Below are 16,914 nucleotides of genomic sequence, written 5' to 3'. Positions count from 1 at the left end.
TTCTTTGTCAGAGGCAGTGATGGTTCTGAATACTCGTTGCTGGAAGCCACAAGTGGGGAGAGCGCTCGTGTTTGAATTCTGCTTGCAGGTTCCCCACAATTGTCTAGCTGGGAGAACAAGATGCTGGATGTAGAGGAGCCACTGTGTCTGATCCAGCTGGGCTTTTCTGTTCAATGGGTCTCCTCTGAGTAGGAGCAGGAGTAACAGCCTTTGCGAAACCACCGCAAGGTGACGGCGCAGGGAAAAGACAACTATCTTTATATGTAATTTTTTTTTCTCCACCTTTTATTTCATTTTTTTTAATAGACTAAGAGCAAGTATATGAAAATCACCAGCCAAAGCTCTCATGGGGTGGGGGAGGAAGGGGGCACCAAAAAAAAAAAAAAAAAAAAGGAGAACCCTACCCCCACCTCGCCACCCCCAAAGTTCCTTTGCTTGTTTTTTTGTCCGTGTAGTTGGTTGGTTGGTTGTTTTTTTGCCCCCGGGAACGAAAAAAAAGTGTCCGTGCATTTTGCATAGGTTCGGTCTTCACAGAAGACAAAGGGAAGAATCGCGCCCCCACCCAAAAAAACCTAAAAAACAAAACCCCAAAAGACTCTGGCTTAGACAGGCGGGCCGGTGCCCGCCCCGTGCCCACCCCACTACATGATCAGTTTTTTTTAATATAATCTATAGACACAGATAATAGAGCCTCTCTCTCTGTACAGGACACATAAAGAGATATGTACAGGTAACCCCCCCCCTCTTGTTGAGGGCTAGGAGATCACACACCCCCACCCTACACGCACCCTCCAGCTTGAGAGTCACCAGGAAGACAGTGTATTTTGCTGCCGCCGCCACCTATCTCTGGGGTGGGCATTCCTGGGGCACGGTGCCCGCACCCCCTACGCAGGGCGCACAACTCTCCTTTGCAAAAGTTTTCTCAGGCCGTGCAAAACACTCCCCGTGTCCTGACCTGAGCCATTTTTTAAAAGTTCCTGAAGGTGGTTCTGTCTCTCCAGATGCCTTTTTTTCTTTTTTTTTTGCAGTGGGGGCATTGGAAAAGGCGGGCAGGTTGCCTATTGCTGCGGTCCTCAAAAGAGACTGGGAGCCCGGCAGGAGGAGGGAAATGCCATATTCTGGTTTTTTTCCTCTCCGGGACACCAAAACAAAACCCTGGCCGCCCCTCCGAAGTCCGCAGGAGAGCGAGGGCCTGCTCTGAAATACCCGCCATTCCCCTCACACACATGAGCAGCCCCAGCGAGCGGCAGACGAGGGGGGGGGGGGGAGAGAAAAATCAGAAGCGGATAACCCCCCCCCCCAGCTGGTGGGGAGGAGCAGGAGCAGGAAGAAGGAGCAGCACAGCCAGAAAGGTCAGTCGTCCTCCATCTTGGGGCCTTTCCTCCTCTGCATCACCTCAAGCTGCCTCCCTTTGGAATTGTATTTCTTTTGATATATAGATTAAAAAAAGGTCTGGTGTTTTCTCTCTTTTTCTTGTCCTCAGAAACAAACTGGGGAGGGCCGCTGGCACAGGCTGGGTCGGTGAGCTTGAGTCGGGGCCCCTCTCCTGCGGCGACTCGCGGGCGGCTAGGAGGCCAGCAGGGTCATGAGGAAGAGGGCAGCAGCCACCGCCAAGGGTAAGTGTTCCCGCTTCGGACTCGTCCCGCTGATGCTTTTCTCCAGCTTAGGCATCTCGGGGTTAAAATTATCTGCAAGGGGGGAGAAAAAGAGAGAGAAAGAGAGAGAAAAGGGGAAGATTGGACTCTAGCAAGGAGTTGGGCACCCTCTCCCCTCCCCTGGCAAGTGCCTCCTGCTCAAAGCGCCTTCAAGATGGCGGGCAGCAAAGGATTCTGGGTATCAGGGAGGAAGACGGCTGCTACCTCACAGCTCAAGGGTCAGGGACCCTCTTCCTGCGGTGAGTGTCTCCTGCTCAAAGCGCCTTCAAGATGGCGGGCAGCAAAGGATTCTGGGTATCAGGGAGGAAGACAGCTGCTACCTCACAGCTCAAGGGTCAGGGACCCTCTTCCTGCGGTGAGTGCCTCCTGCTGAAAGCACCTTCAAGATGGCAGGCAGCAAAGGATTCTGGGTATCAGGGAGGAAGACGGCTGCTACCTCACAGCTCAAGGGTCAGGGACCCTCTTCCTGCGGTGAGTGCCTCCTGCTGAAAGCACCTTCAAGATGGCAGGCAGCAAAGGATTCTGGGTATCAGGGAGGAAGACAGCTGCTACCTCACAGCTCAAGGGTCAGGGACCCTCTTCCTGCGGTGAGTGTCTCCTGCTCAAAGCGCCTTCAAGATGGCGGGCAGCAAAGGATTCTGGGTATCAGGGAGGAAGACGGCTGCTACGCCACAACTAGAGGGCTTTATTACCCAGTCCAGGACAGATAGAATTCTGGAGAAGTTCTTGCCCTCTTTCCAGCAAGTGGAGGGGGGCACTGCCAACAGGGAGGGGCTGGTGTTTTGCTGAGTCTCCGGGAGAAAAACAAGCGCCCTCTGCCGCCCCCCACCCCAGCAGAGAGAGAGCACTGTGGGCATCACTCACCCAAGTCCTCGATCTTCACCTCGGGCCCTATAGTGAACTGCGGGAGGGTCGGAACCGCTTTCTCCCCAGAATGCGACGCTGTGGGCAGGAGAGGGTGGGGGGGAAGAGGGTTATGCCCAGGGGGGAGAGAGGACGGCGACCAGGCCCCAAACCCCACCGCCCCTATGTTGTGGTTTTCACCCACCCCACCCCAATGAAGCTTGCTGCCCCCCAACCCTGGCACCCTGGAACTCCCAAACAAGCCGGGTGCCCCTTGTATGTGTTGGGGGTGTGTGTGAGATGTCAATTGAGGCCACTGGGTCACGTGAAACACAACGTAGGTTTTTTGGGGGAGAAAATGGAGCATGCACCAGGAGGCCTGTGGGTGTGTCAGAAATGATGAACAGCACCTTGTAGGGAGTGGAGTATTATGGGGTGCACAAAGAGCACAAATCTGTCACTGCGTTGCTTTTTGCTGAGCCTTAGTGTGGATTATCATTAGCGGGCTGTTAAGCCTTAGTGTCCTTTTCAAATTGATGCCATCAGTACATAGGCAGCGGCCCTATTGAGAGTCAGCCCAATTGGTCCACCTGGGTCAATACTGTCTACACTGGCTGGCAGCAGCTCTGCAGCATTTCAGACGGGACATTCCCAGCCCTTCTTGAAGATGCTGAGGACTGAGCCTAGGATCTTCTGCATGCAAGGCAGGTGCTCTACTGCTGACCTCCTCTTAAATATAATAGTATTGTTCTAGTCCTCATGGTTTTGACCAAACAGCTGCTGTAGGAATGTAAGGCACTGCCTTATTCTGATTCTTGGTCCATCTAGCTCAGAGATCTCTGCGCTGACTGGGGCTGATGGGAGTTGCAGTCCAAAAATAGTTGGAAGGCCCCAGATTATGGGATGGAGACACAGAGGCATGGCTGGTGCTGAGTGCCCTCTGGTGCTCACTGCGCCTCTCCCCCACAAAAAAAAATTATTCATGCTGTTCTGTGTCAGAAACGCTTTGGGTATTTTGATAGATAAGCCAGTGTGTAAATACGTAATACAGCAACCGTATCATTGCATGGAAGTATTGGGTAAATGGCATAGGCTGTGTAGAACGCGATTAATAAATTAACGGCGACGATAAATGTTATGAAATATTCAACGGATTTATGCACTTATTTAAACAGCCGGAGGTCAGTCTCACAGGCCACAGGGAAGGAGGGGCTGTTTGTCACTGGAAAGTGAGGAGAGACAACTGCCGCCGGGGTTTGTCTGCTCTCTCCGAACGCGCCCCGTGCGCCGAATGAGAGAAAAGTAAACATTACGAAATCCCCTTTTCATCTGGGCATGCCGGTGACCTTTCCTTCTGTTGCACTTCCATTTCACCACATGGGGGCGTGTTAGCAAGAGAGAGCGCAACCATGAGGACTAGTGGCTTGCTTTTGAAGGGGGGGCGGGAGCAGCAGGTAAAATTTCTAAGAAGTATCTACACAGCGCCCTGTTCAAGAGGGCTTGCAATTCGCTTTGGAAAATAAAAACAGCGCAATGATAATGAAGATTCTCAGCATGCTTTGCTTAGCACCAGGTTCTGTGGTGCAATTGCAGAAAGCATGGAAACACAAACAGAGTGAGAAAAAGTCGGCTGCTTGGAACCTCTGCAGGCTTTTGCACCCCAGATAATCCTTGCTCCCTTTGGTCAGGCACAGATATCTAGAGCAGCACAGAAGAAGAAAAATGAGGGGCTTGTATCCACCTCTCAGAGTAGACCCATTAACTTGAATGAGCATGACCATTTTTCCTAACAGGTCTACACTGAGTCGAACTTGGCTGGATGCAGCGCAGTTGTGTGTTTGCATGGGATGAACGTGCTCAGAGCGTTTGGGACAAGGGATGTGTCTTGCGCACACGGGGGGTGACGGGGGTGCCCCAGGGAGGTGGGGGTGCCAGGTGGGGGTTCAAAAGAGAAAAGGAGCCAGGCACTCACGGGAGGCGCAGCAGACAAAGACCTTCATTCGGAGGCAGGCCCGGCGGTGGTTGTGCGTTGGAGTCGCTGGAAAGGAACAGAAAGCAACGTCAGAAGAGGCCGCTGGATCAGGCCAAAGGCCCATCCAATCCAGGATCCTGTTCCCCCATTGGCCAGCTGGATGCCCCAATGGGAAGCCTGCAATCTACTGTTCGGTGGTAGACTGCCGTAGGACATGGAGGTTCTGCTCTGAACTGCTGTGACATCAGAAGAGCCCTGCTGGATCAGGCCCAGTGGCCCATCCCGTGCAGCATCCTATTCCCCCGGTGGCCAGCCAGTTGGGGGGGGGGCATTTTTTTTACCTGCTTTCTTAAGAAAGAAAGGAAGAGGTATATTTGCAGAATAGGCACCCACACACCCAACAGGGCAGGAGTTCTATTAGATAAGTCAAAAGGAACCTCCTTGGGCAAAGGCAGTCTACCTGAGCCATATGCTAAGTTCCTCCCCAGCACCTAAGATCATTTGAGTTGCAATTGCCAATGATTGCACCTGGGGGCCCTTTTGCAATGAAGGTGCTATGTTTCAGCAGCAGGAGACTGACCCTGCAGGCAGAAATCTCCCTGCCCCTGTTAGGGCAGACAGTACCGACCTGGACAGGCCAACAGTCCAGGCAGCTTCCTATTTAAATCAGCCCTTCGTCCAGAATCTTGAGGACTAGCATCTCGCTTTTATTTCGAGGGGAAGGGCACAGCTCAGCGACAGAGCACTTGCTTTGCATCCAGAAGGTGGAATCCCCAATGGCATCTCCAGTAGGGCTGGAGAGGCACTGCAAGACAACGACTGGACTTAGATGGAGCAATGTTTTGACTCTGTGTCAGCCAGCAGCTCCATGCTGCCCCCACCCCTTGAGGGGGGGGGCGCCTTGGCTGTTGCCCAACAGCCCAGATTTCTGGCACTAGTCCCAGAAACGCACCTTCCACCTGCTGACATTCTGCAGATGAGAATCAGGGCAGCCAGCCTTGTTTACTTGATCCGTATCTGTTTGCACCCCGGAAGGATCACGGCCTGAACTAACCAACCCCCACCTTTGCACGTTCCTCAAGGCTCCCCCCCCCCCGCTCCTTGGCCGCCTTCAGGATCCGGCCCCTTGGCAAGGGACCCCCCCGCCTTTCAACGCAAAGAGGAAGCATTAGCAAATTGATCAACACGGTCCTCCGTCTCTCCTTCCCTTTAAAGAAGGCGAGGAGCGTAATCTCTAGTAAAAGGTTTAATCTCGCGCTCGGATCTGGTTGTACTCATTATAGACGTGCTCAGCAACATTTGCTGGCTGGATAGGCAGGGGGGTTTTTTGAGGGGGGTGGGAGGAGAAGGGAAAGAGTCCACGGGCAAACTTGGGTCTTCTAGTTGGCCCGCTGGCTACAGCTACAAAAGCCAGTGTGTTGCAGAGGTTGAGAAAATGAGAGGGGGAAACAACCTATTTGATTATTCCATTTGCATTCCACTTTTTCTCTTATGTACAGTGGTGCCTCGCAAGATGAAAATAATCCGTTCCGCGATTCTCTTCGTCTAGCGGTTTTTTCGTCTTGCGAAGCAAGCCCATTGACGGCTTAGCGGATTAGCGCTATTAGCGGTTTAGCGGCTTTTAGCGGCTTATCGGATAAGTGGCTTAGCAGCTTAGAAAAAGGGGGGGGGAGGGGGAAAAAGTCGGAAAAACTCGCAAGACATTTCGTCTTGCGAAGCAAGCCCATAGGGAAATTTGTTTTGCGAAGCGCCTCCAAAACGGAAAACCCTTTCGTCTAGTGGGTTGTTCGTCTTGCGAGGCATTCGTCTTGCGGGGCACCACTGTACACACATAAACTGGGATAGCTCTGCTGGTAGAGCACGAGACTCAATCTCACGGTTGCAGGTTCGAGCCCCACGGTGGACAAACGATTCCTGCACTGCAGGCGGTTGGATCCTTGGGGTCCCTCCCACCTCTACAATTCTAATGATTCTTTCCCTTTTCCATTTCATCCTCATTTCCATTTCAACTCTCTGAGGGAGGTTAGAGAGAGAGGGAGTGACTGGCCCCAAGTCGCCCAGTGGGCTTCATAGCCGAGTGGAGATTTGAACCCTGATCTCCCAGGTCCTAGTCCAGCACTCGAACTGGTACTGTTGGCCTCCCAGCAGCCAGCCCAACCAAGCATCAGGGATAATGGGAGTTATAGTCCAAGACTGGACCTTGAGGGCCACAGCGTTCCCATCTCTGTACCAGACACACATCCCAACCAATCAGGGATCACATATTTAATGAACTTAAGAGAGGTGTTAAACAGGGATGGAGAACCTTTGGCCCTCCAGATGTGGCTGGTCTCCAACGCCCATCAGCCCCAGCCAATGTGGCCAATGGTCAGGGACGATGGGAACTGTAGCTCAACAATGTTCTTGGGCTCCAGCTCCCATTAGGCAGCTAACAGATCCTTCCCTCCACCCATTCACGCTGGAGTCACCCTGTCCCGTATCATGTGATTCTTCTCAAGGTGTAGATTGGGCCTGAGCAAAGCTGCGCCAAAGTTTAGCCAGGGCTGCCCCCTGGTGGACCCTAGAAATACATGCGACCACTTAGCCCTGCCAGGTGACACGAGGAGTAAGAGGTGTGGAGGGCAGAGGAAATGTGTGCGCACGCATCTGAAAGGAAGAATTTCCTTTCAAAAATTGGTCAGGTGGAGCAGAGAATCAGCTGTCTTTAACTATCTTGACCTTTCAGCAGCCTTAATGGGAGATAGAGGCCTCATCTGCCCCAGACATTTATAGCACTATGATACCACTTTAGATAGTCATGGCTTCCTTCAAGGACTCCTGGGAACCAAACCTTATTCAAGGTGCTAAGAGTCCTTAGGAGTGCTTTAATTTTAAGGTACAGATGTGGCCAAAGCATTTAAGATTGTTGGATTAGGACTGGGGAGACCCTGGTTTAAATCTCCACTCAGCCACTGAGCTCACTGGGTGACCAGCCACTCTCTCTCAGTCTCAACCCTAACACTCCTTGCCGGGTTGTTGTGAGGATGGGGGAAAAGCAGGGTTGGAAAACTGTGTGCATCCTCAAACTCCTCAGAGGAATGGTGAGATATAAACACAAAGCAATCGATCAGAACTCTACTGTCTACTCAAATCAGGAGCGGGAGATTGGACACAAGACCTTCTGCATGCAAAGCAGGTGCTCTGCTACCAAAGTAAGATTCTAGTCCTCATCGTTCTGGATAAAAGGTTCACTTAAACAGGGACACAGGAAGCTGCCTTATCCTGAGTCGGACCACTGGTGCATCTAGGTCAGAAGATGAAGGGAATTGAACCCAAATCCTTTACCATTGAGTTTATGGGCCCTTTTCCAAAGTCTTGCCCGAGTTCACAAGATGTTTCCCTCTACTGAATAAGCCCGCTGCACCATCAAGCTCATCCTTGTCTAGTCTTCCTGAACCATGGGCCCCCGGCCGATGTTTTGGACCTCAGCTGGCGCTGATGGGACTTGCAACCCAAAACCTCAGCCAGGGCCCAGTGCAAGAAGACTACAGTGGTGCCCCACAAGACGAATGCCTCGCAAGACGGAAAACTCGCTAGACGAAAGAGTTTTCCGTTTTGGAGGTGCTTCGCAAAACGAATTTCCTATGGGCTTGCTTTGCAAGACGAAAATGTCTTGCGAGTTCCTGCGGGTTTTTTCCCCTCCCCCCCTTTTGCTAAGCCGCTAAACCGCTAATAGCGCTAATCCGCTAAGCCGTCAATGGGCTTGCTTCGCAAGACGAAAAAACCGCTAGATGAAGAGAATTGCGGAACGGATTCTTTTCGTCTTGCGAGGCACCACTGTACTTCGGTTCTGACTAGCTGAGTGCTCTCCCAAATCCTTCAAGCCTCAGAAACAGGTCCTTCCGATCACTTGCTAACAGAGACCCTTTTCTCCCTCAACGGATGGTGTCAGGGATGGAACTCAGCCCCATCCCTGCACCCCACCCCTTGCATTTAAGGACTACAGGACGGTTGCATCTCAAAGACTCACAGATGTAGTAATACTCGTGTCCGGCGTGGAACTCGTAGCCCAGCGAGAAGGCGCTATAGCGCTGGAACTTCTCCGAGAACTTGATGGGGCTGTGGGGAGCGTGGGGCCGGTTGCACTCCCAGCGCTTGAAGCCCTGGCTGATGTTGCACGTCCGGTAGCCCTCGTGGTTCACCATGTAGAGGATGTACTGCTCCATGCGCCCCTCGGGCACAGAGGCGTTGTAGTGCGGGCAATAGATGTCCAGGTAGTCGTTGACGTTCACCTGGACCGTGTAGCCTTCGCGGCGCAAGCTGGGAAGGAGAAGGAGAAAGGGGGGGGGGGGAAGACTCAGGATTGGTCCCAAACAAACAAACAAACAAACCGCTACTTCCCAGTTTGTGGAAAGAGCATTCACGCACGTGTGTCATTTTCAGATTTTGCACACAGGCGGAAATATTATTATTAAAATAATAGGAATCCAAAATAGGATATCCAAAATACTCCGAATCAGCAAAACGCAGCCAATATTAGAATTACAGAGTTGGGAGGGACCCCGAGGGTCATCTAGTTCAACTCCCTGCAATGCAGGTATCTTTCGTCCCAACATGGGGCTCAAACCCCAAACCCTGAGATTGAGTCTCACAGCGCTACCTACTGAGCTGTCTTGAATAGATGTGGCTAATTTAGATTCATTCATTTCGACAGGTCTGTGCTGATACAACCCATGGTTGTTGTTGTTATTATTATTATTGGCAATAATAATCTATGAATTATTAATAGTTAATAATGTCACTTTTCCATTGCCTCTCAAATGCCAACAACACAGTGACTAATTAATTATTCAATTTATCTCCTCTTTCCACCCAAAGGAGCCCAGCCCTTGGATAGCTCAGTTGCTACAGTATGAGACTCTTAATCTCAGGGTTGCGGGTTCAAACCCCACATTGGGCGAAAGATTCCTGCATTTGCAGGGGGGTTGGACTAGATGACCCTCGTGGGTGGTCCCTTCCAACTCTGCAATTCTATGATACAGCAAACGCCAAAGCAGCCAATAAACCCAATTAAAAAAAAAGCACACCTTTCAAAATCATGTAAAAATGATTAGGGGTGATGAAGAACATCAGATGTGGTATGCACTTTTTTGGGGGGGCAGGGGGGAGGCGGAGAGGAGAAAGAAAACGCAAGGCTGCTACATGCAGGTTGTGGCTCCCTCCTGAAAGGTACCTGCTGTCTTAGATAACAAAGCACAGTCACAGCCCAAGTTTAAATTAACATAAAAACTGATCAATGTATTAAAAGTGTTAATACATTTGCACAGAGACTACAGTCTGCCTCAATACCTTTGAATGTAAAAGCAAGGAAATGGGTATAAATGCCAGTACTTGACAACTGCACCCCCAGCCCAAAGGACCCCCCCCCAATCAACAGCAAGGAGTTTGGGGTTCTCCCAACGCCCAAGATTGGGATGAAGTTCCAAGAGGCGACCACTAGAGGCCGCAGAACGCAACCTGGCACCTTTTCCACCAGTTCGGGATGAGCTTGCCATTCATTTCAACGAAACACGTCCGCTGGGCCCTCCCAATACAAACATCACCCCCCAGAATCAGAGCTGTGTCTGCCCCAAGTCCCTGCAGGAGCAGAGAATACAGTACTGGGGGTGCAGCGCTCTGAAATCCCTCACCATGTTTGAGGTTGGAAGGGACTCCCAGCCCCATCTAGTCCAACCATCTGCGCTGCAGGAATCACAGCTAAGGAATCCCTGACACACGGCCACCAAGCTCTGCCTATGAAGGAGCACTTTCCGAGCGAGTCCGCTCCAATGTTACATAGTCCCACTCAGAGCAGGGCTAGAATTTGTCCCCCAGGCCCCTCTGTTTGTCCCTTGAATAATGGGGGTGGAGACGCTCCTTCAGGTATACTGGGCAGAGGCTGTTTAGGGCAGGCACAGGCAAACTCCGGCCCTCCAGATGTTTGGGACTACAATTCCCATCACCTCTAGCTAACAGTACCAGTGGTCAGGGATGATGGGAATTGTAGTCCCAAACATCTGGAGAGCCGGCGTTTGCCTATGCCCGGTTTAGGGCTTTAAAGGTCAGCACCAACACTTTGGACTGTGCTCGGAAACGTACTGGGAGCCAATGTAGGTCTCTCAGGACCAGTGTTATGTGGTCTCGGCAGCCACTCCCAGTCACCAGTCTGGCTGCTGCATTCTGGATTAGTTGTAATTCCCGGGTCACCTTCAAAGGTAGCCCCACATAGAGCGCATTGCAGTAGTCCAAGCAGGAGATAACCAGAGCATGCACCACTCTGGCGAGACAGTCGGCGGGCAGGGAGGGTCTCAGCCTGCATACCAGATGGAGATGGTAGACAGCGGCCCTGGACACAGAATTGACCTCTATGGACAGCTGTGAGTCCAAAATAAACCCTAGACTGCACACTTGGGAGGTAACAACAACAACAACAACAACAACAACAAGAAGGAACCTTTGAAGGTAAAATTGAAATCTGTTGCTCCACGTGCTTTTCCCTCTGTCTCCGCCTACCACCAGCATGTGGCCCTCAGGAAGGAAAAGGCCTCCTTTGCTTTCGGACCCTCAGGACTAAAGAGTGTGGGGACGTCATCTGACGAAACAGCAGAGGCCTGATGAGTGGCTGAACAAGCTTCCTGGTGGCTGGGGTTGTGTTTGTGTGTGTGCGCGTGCAGGGTGGAGATTCCGTCTCCCGTACAGCTGGCAAAACCAGAATAAATAATAATGCAACGGCAGGAGTTATGTAAATGCACTCTCATTTGCACGACTGAGACAGGCAAAAAAATTCAGTGCTGTCCTGCTGCGGCAGGGGGGGGGCGAGGAAAGACCCGGGTTCAAATCGCCACTCAGGTGGGTTTCCCTCCAAGCAACTGCTCTCTCTCATTCGGCCTGTCCTACCTTGGAGGGTTGCTGGAAAGCCGAAAAGGGAGAAGGGTTGGGAGACAGAATCATAGAACCGTAGAGATGGAATGGACCCAGGGGTCATCTAGTCCTGCAATGCAGGAATGAAGTACGTCACCCTTGCTTCTCATTTGAAACAGTTACAGTGCTAGAATAAAAATAAAACGGTGCATTGTTTTCACACCCACACCATACAACGCAAAGCATCATTATACACTCTTAACAGTTACAGCTCTCCCCCCTCCCAATGAATCATGGGAACTGTAGTTTGCACCCTCACAGAGCCCCAGCACCCTTAACAAACGACGCTTCCCACGATTCCTTGGGGAAAGCCTTGTGTGCTTTAAATGAGTGGTGCGAACACCAGAGTGGCATCAGGGATGCTTTCCGCTGTGAGTTCTGTATTTCAGGGGGTTGGACTGGATGAACCTAGCGGGGAGGTCCTTTCCAACTCTTAAAACTCTTCTTGTTGTTGTTTAGTCATTTAGTTGTGTCCGACTCTTTGTGACCCCCTGGACCAGAGCATGCCAGGCACTCCTGTCTTCCACTGCCTCCCACAGTTTGGTCAAACTCATGTTTGTAGCTTCGAGAACACTGTCCAACCATCTTGTCCTCTGTCGTCCCCTTCTCCTTGTGCCCTCCATCTTTCCCAGGGTCTTTTCCAGGGAGTCTTCTCTTCTCATGAGGTGGCCAAAGTATTGGTGCCTCAGCTTCAGGATCTGTCCTTCCAGTGAGCACTCAGGGCTGATTTCCTTCAGAATGGAGAGGTTTGATCTTCTTGCAGTCCATGGGACTCTCAAGAGTCTCCTCCAGCACCATAATTCAAAAGCATCGATTCTTTGGCGATCAGCCTTCTTTATGGTCCAGCTCTCACTTCCATAAAGCTCTAGGATGCTACAAATGCGGCCTTAGTTGGACGCCAACTGAACTGAAAGTCTTCCAAATTTTGCTTGAGGCCAGGGGACAAGCAGTGCTGGGCGGTCATTTTGCAGGATGGCTTTGTATCCGTTTTATAATGGATATATTTTTTAATCAAGCCAGACCATGTACCTACCTTCCAACCCCCTCCCCGTCCCCCCCTCGGCCCGCTCCCAGCTCTGCAGGTTGCCCGTGTATAAATGACAGGAGTCAGCCTAACGCCATCGGGCGTCTAGGGCCACGTTGATTGACACCTCGCGAGATCGGTCTGGACAGCAACAGTCATCTCGATGCGCCTGGAACGGACGCGACCTGCAGATGCCGGGCTGGGAAGACTCTGGTGCCCCTTCCTGAGCCACGAGGTCGTCCGTGTCGTCCCCCCACCCCTCTGCCTCCCCCAGACCCTTCCAATCCTCTCGCTCGAACCTGCGCAAGGCACCCTCCCCATGTTCTCCTTTCCCAAGCTTGTGTCAAACGGAGGGCGCCGAACATCAATTGGCCACAGACACACATGCTGTGCAGATGCGCTCTGCAAATTATTTATGTATTTCTAATTTGCAAAACGCAACTTATGTTAAGACTCCTGGGCGGTGCTGGAGGCGGCAAGGGATTGAGGATGAGAGCCGGTAAGCTGTTGGAATAGGACCTGGGAGAGAGCAGGGTTCGAATCCCCACGCAAAAGAGAAGAATGCTGAGTGACAGCTGCTTAGGCTGGAAGTCCAGATTTTGGGGCAGGAGTCAGTAAACTGTGAGTTGCAGCTTTCGTTTAGAAAGAAAGCAAACTTCTCATCTATATAATCGGCATGTTTGTGGCCTCAGCCTAGTCACTGTCTCTTAGCCTAGCCTACCTGTCAAGGTGGTTCTTGGGAGGAGAGAACCATTTATGCCAACTTGGGTTCCTTAGGGTGTGGTAGGGGAAAGCGGTATATAAAATGCAAGAAAAATAAAAATAAAAATGGAGAGCAATGCAATTTTCTTGGCCCACCAAACATATTTGGGGAAAAGTTTCCTGCAATGTAGGGGGTTGAACTAGATGACCCTTGTGGTCCCTTCCAACTGTGTGATTCGAGATGTGCAAAGACGCGTGCATATAACAACAACAACAACAACAACATTTATACCCTGCACGTCTGGGTTTCCCCAGCCACTCTGGGAACGGCATCCAGGAAAATGCACACATTGGTGAAAATAAGATATAAAGTTTCCTTGTATTAGAGAAAGCTGCTTGCAAAATTGTATGAGCCAAAACTGCATGCATAAATGTGTTTATCAGGAGAAAGTTGCGCAAAAGAAATGAATTGCCAATTGCTGTGGAAATGTGGAGAACTGCATATAAGATTGGAAAAATTAAGAAAACAAAGCTAAACTGAAATGGACAAATTCATCCGTCCACCCAGGGTGGGGTGGGGGCTCTCTTTATTCCTCCACCTGTAAAAATGATGCCAACATATCCACATATAATCAGTCAATGTGGACCACAACTCCCATTATCCCTGCCCATTGGCCATACCGGCTGAGGCTGATGGGGGTTGTAGTCTGAGAACGACGTTGTTGTTGTTGTTGTTGATTCAATTTATATACTGCCCTTTATCCAAAAATCTCAGGGCGGCGTACACAGCGTTAGAAACTCCCATTGTTCTAGGCGCATTTTGCAATAGGGAATTTCATTAGCGTGATCTGTTTCTGAGCTCTGGGCGCAGTCCTGTGCCTAAGATTTCCGAAAACTGCAGAGTGGAAGGAAAGGAGGACCTTTTTCTGCCTCCCCACTTCCAGCCACTCTCTGAAGACTGGAGAAAAGACCCTCTTAAGAACATTAGTGGCGGGGGTGGGCAGAGGAAGAACTAGACCATGTGAAAGTTCATTCATTTTCAGCTTCGTATTCTTGTTATGAAAAAAAGCGTGCCTAGTTCCGTTGTTGCACCCATAACCTGGGTTTGTGGTGCCATCTAACACTGGGTGTACACCATTAAGAACATTGTTTTTCACTGCATTGTTGAACTACAACTCCCATCATCCCTGCTTTACACCTCTGCAGGTGCATTTAATATGTGTTCCCTGATTGGTTGGGACACGTGTCAAGGACAGGGGTGAGGAACCTGCGGACCTCTGGATGTTGCTGGACACCCGTGGACACAGGCCACAATGGCTGCAGCTGATGGGAGCAGGAACCCAACAATATCCTGTCTTTCAGGGTTATCACAGGCTGGTATCTTGGGGCCACTGCGTGAAGAGATCAGTCCTAAGCACGGGGAAAACAACATATTCAGGACCACCTTTTGTGTTGTTATGGTGCACAAAACCAGACTGAAGTATGAACCAGGCCAGCCACTAAAAATCAGATCCTTCTCTGTGTCCCATCCCTCCTTCAGGAGGTGGGTGGCAATCAATTACGGGGCCTTTGTGGTGGTGACCCCCCCAAAAAACCCTCTGCTTTATCCCCTCCAGAAAGAGCCACCGGTCTCCTACTCATTTTCCCCTTTCCAATCCCAACGTGCTATTTAAATGCTGCTGAGTGTTCTGTTTATAGCCCCATGTGTGTGATTTTAAAGATGGATTTCATTTTTAGTTTTTTTTAATCCCGTATCTAAATTTTGCCACAAATTCTATAAGTTGTGCAGCCGCCCAAAAGCCTCGCGAAACAGGAGGAGGAAAGTGGGGTGTGGGGTGGTGGTTGGTGGATTCATTATTTACATAAAACGCACTGCCGACTCTTGTGATTTGAAGGCAATCCCAGGAATGATTTTTTTCAAGGGGGGAAAAACACACCCACACACTTTCTGCCAAAAGGGAGAAAATTCCAGCAGCCAGAAGGAAGATGTGCCAAAGAGAAAGGAGTGTGTGTGTGTGTGTGTGTGTGTGTGTGTGTGTTTGGGGGGGGGGGGTTATGAAGAACTTGAAAAGGGATGCTGAGGAGCTGGGAGGGGGAAAAGCCCTTTAAGCCGCTCTCCAATCTGTTGAAAGACAGGGAGGGAACAGTTGCAGTCTAGCTCTAAGATAGCTTCCTTGCAAGGATAATGGCCCTACCCACCCAGAGGGCTAGGCTGCTGATGGGGAGAGGCTAACTGCAAGCAGCTCACTCTGTTGCAGGATGAATCCCAAGCTCAGTTGGTAGAGCATGAATCTTGTAATCACAGGGTTGTGGGTTCGAGCCCCACGTTGGGTAAAATATTCCTGCACTGCAGGGGGTTGGATTAGATGACCCTCAGGGTCCCTCCCAACTCTAGGATTCTGTGAAGCTTAGATCAAACACTCTAAAATGTGGTTAAGGGCTCTTTCCAGGGAGAAGAAAGGTCATCTCTCCCAGCTCACAAGCCCCACTTAAGGTAGCCCCAGAAAGGCTGGAAGGAGAATCTTAATACAGTGGTACCTTGGGTTAAGAACTTAATTTGTTCTGGAGGTCCGATCTTAGCCTGAAACTGCTCTTAACCTGAAGTACCACTTTAGCTAATGGGGCCTCCTGCTGCCACCGTAGCGCAATTTCTGTTCTTATCCTGAAGCAAAGTTCTTAACTCGAGGTACTATTTCTGGGTTAGCGGAGTCTGTAACCTGAAGCGTCTGTAACCCGAGGTACCACTGTACGTTTGTGTGGAAAGAGGAATTATTATGCTCAAGACAATCCGTCCTCTACACAATTATTAAGCTTAATAGACAATTTTATTTATTAGATTGAGGCTTCCTCCAAAGGAAGAAAGGGTATCCATGCTAACACAATTAAAACATATCAATCCTGATTCAATTAAAATGTCCACAAGGCAGTTTAGAACAACGTTCAAAACTTCTAAGAGCAATCACCTAGGTCGCATTCGTGCCATACATTTAATGCGCTGTGATACCACTTTAAACAGCCATTGCTTCCCCCAAAGAATCCTGGGAACTGTAGTTTGTGCAGAGAGTTGCTAGGAGGCCCCCCTATTCTTCTCACAGAGCTACAACCCCCAGAGTGGTTTAACAATCGATCCCTCCTCCCAGGGGGAACCTGGGAATTATGGCACTGTTGTGCTATAGGGCCTCCTAACAACTCCAGCAGCACCCATAGCAAACTACAGTTCCCAGAATTCTTTGGTAGGGGAAGCCATGATGGTTTAAAGTGGTATCGTGGTGCTTTCGATGTGAAGGTGGCCTCGCTTTCCAGTTAAGAATTTCAGGACTGGCAGGGACAGGATGTTCAGTCATCAAACGCCTTGGCAAACAGGAATGTTTTTTACATTTCTCCTCAAAGAAAACAGCGAGGGAGACTGACGCACCTCACCAGGGCAGGTGTTCGTTCCACAAATGGGGCACGGCCACCGAGAAGGCCCCGTCATGGGTCATCGCCAACTGGGGCAAATCATTTCAATAGCAAACTCGTGGAAAAGTGTCAATGTCCCAGGAAGCTAAAGGGGGCCGGGGGGGGGAGGGAGGTCCCATCATGTTTAGGGGATCCTCAAGATTTGCAGAATCATAGAATTGTAGAGTTGGAAGGGACCACGAGTGTCATCTAGTCCAACCCCTGCAATGCAGGAATAAGCAGATGTTCCATACGGGGCTCGAACCTGCAACCTCGGCGTGACCAGCAACAGGCTCTAACTCACTGAGCTATCCAGGCTGACTGTGGCGATCACACAGAGT

General features: G+C 50.6%; 1 protein-coding gene across 2 annotated transcripts in view; it reads right to left on the bottom strand.

Annotated features, from left to right (window-relative positions):
• Window positions 1-266: 266 nt before the first annotated feature.
• Window positions 267-16,914, bottom strand: part of EFNA3 (ephrin A3) — a 59,472-nt gene continuing 42,824 nt past the window's right edge. The window contains exons 2-5 of one of the 2 annotated variants that reach the window (XM_079958363.1): window positions 8,480-8,769; window positions 4,471-4,536; window positions 2,520-2,597; window positions 267-1,688 (exon numbers count right to left, since the gene is read on the bottom strand). In XM_079958363.1, coding sequence (XP_079814489.1) covers window positions 1,567-1,688; window positions 2,520-2,597; window positions 4,471-4,536; window positions 8,480-8,769 — 556 coding nt within the window. In that variant the 3' untranslated portion in view covers window positions 267-1,566. The remainder of the gene's footprint in view (window positions 1,689-2,519; window positions 2,598-4,470; window positions 4,537-8,479; window positions 8,770-16,914) is intronic. The other variant, XM_079958364.1, reaches the window with a different exon arrangement.

This window comes from Podarcis cretensis, assembly GCF_951804945.1.
Source record: "Podarcis cretensis genome assembly, chromosome: 16".
Lineage (NCBI taxonomy): Eukaryota > Metazoa > Chordata > Lepidosauria > Squamata > Lacertidae > Podarcis > Podarcis cretensis.
The sequence above is the reverse complement of the archived record's forward strand: the minus strand, read 5'-3'. Positions and strand labels throughout refer to the sequence as shown.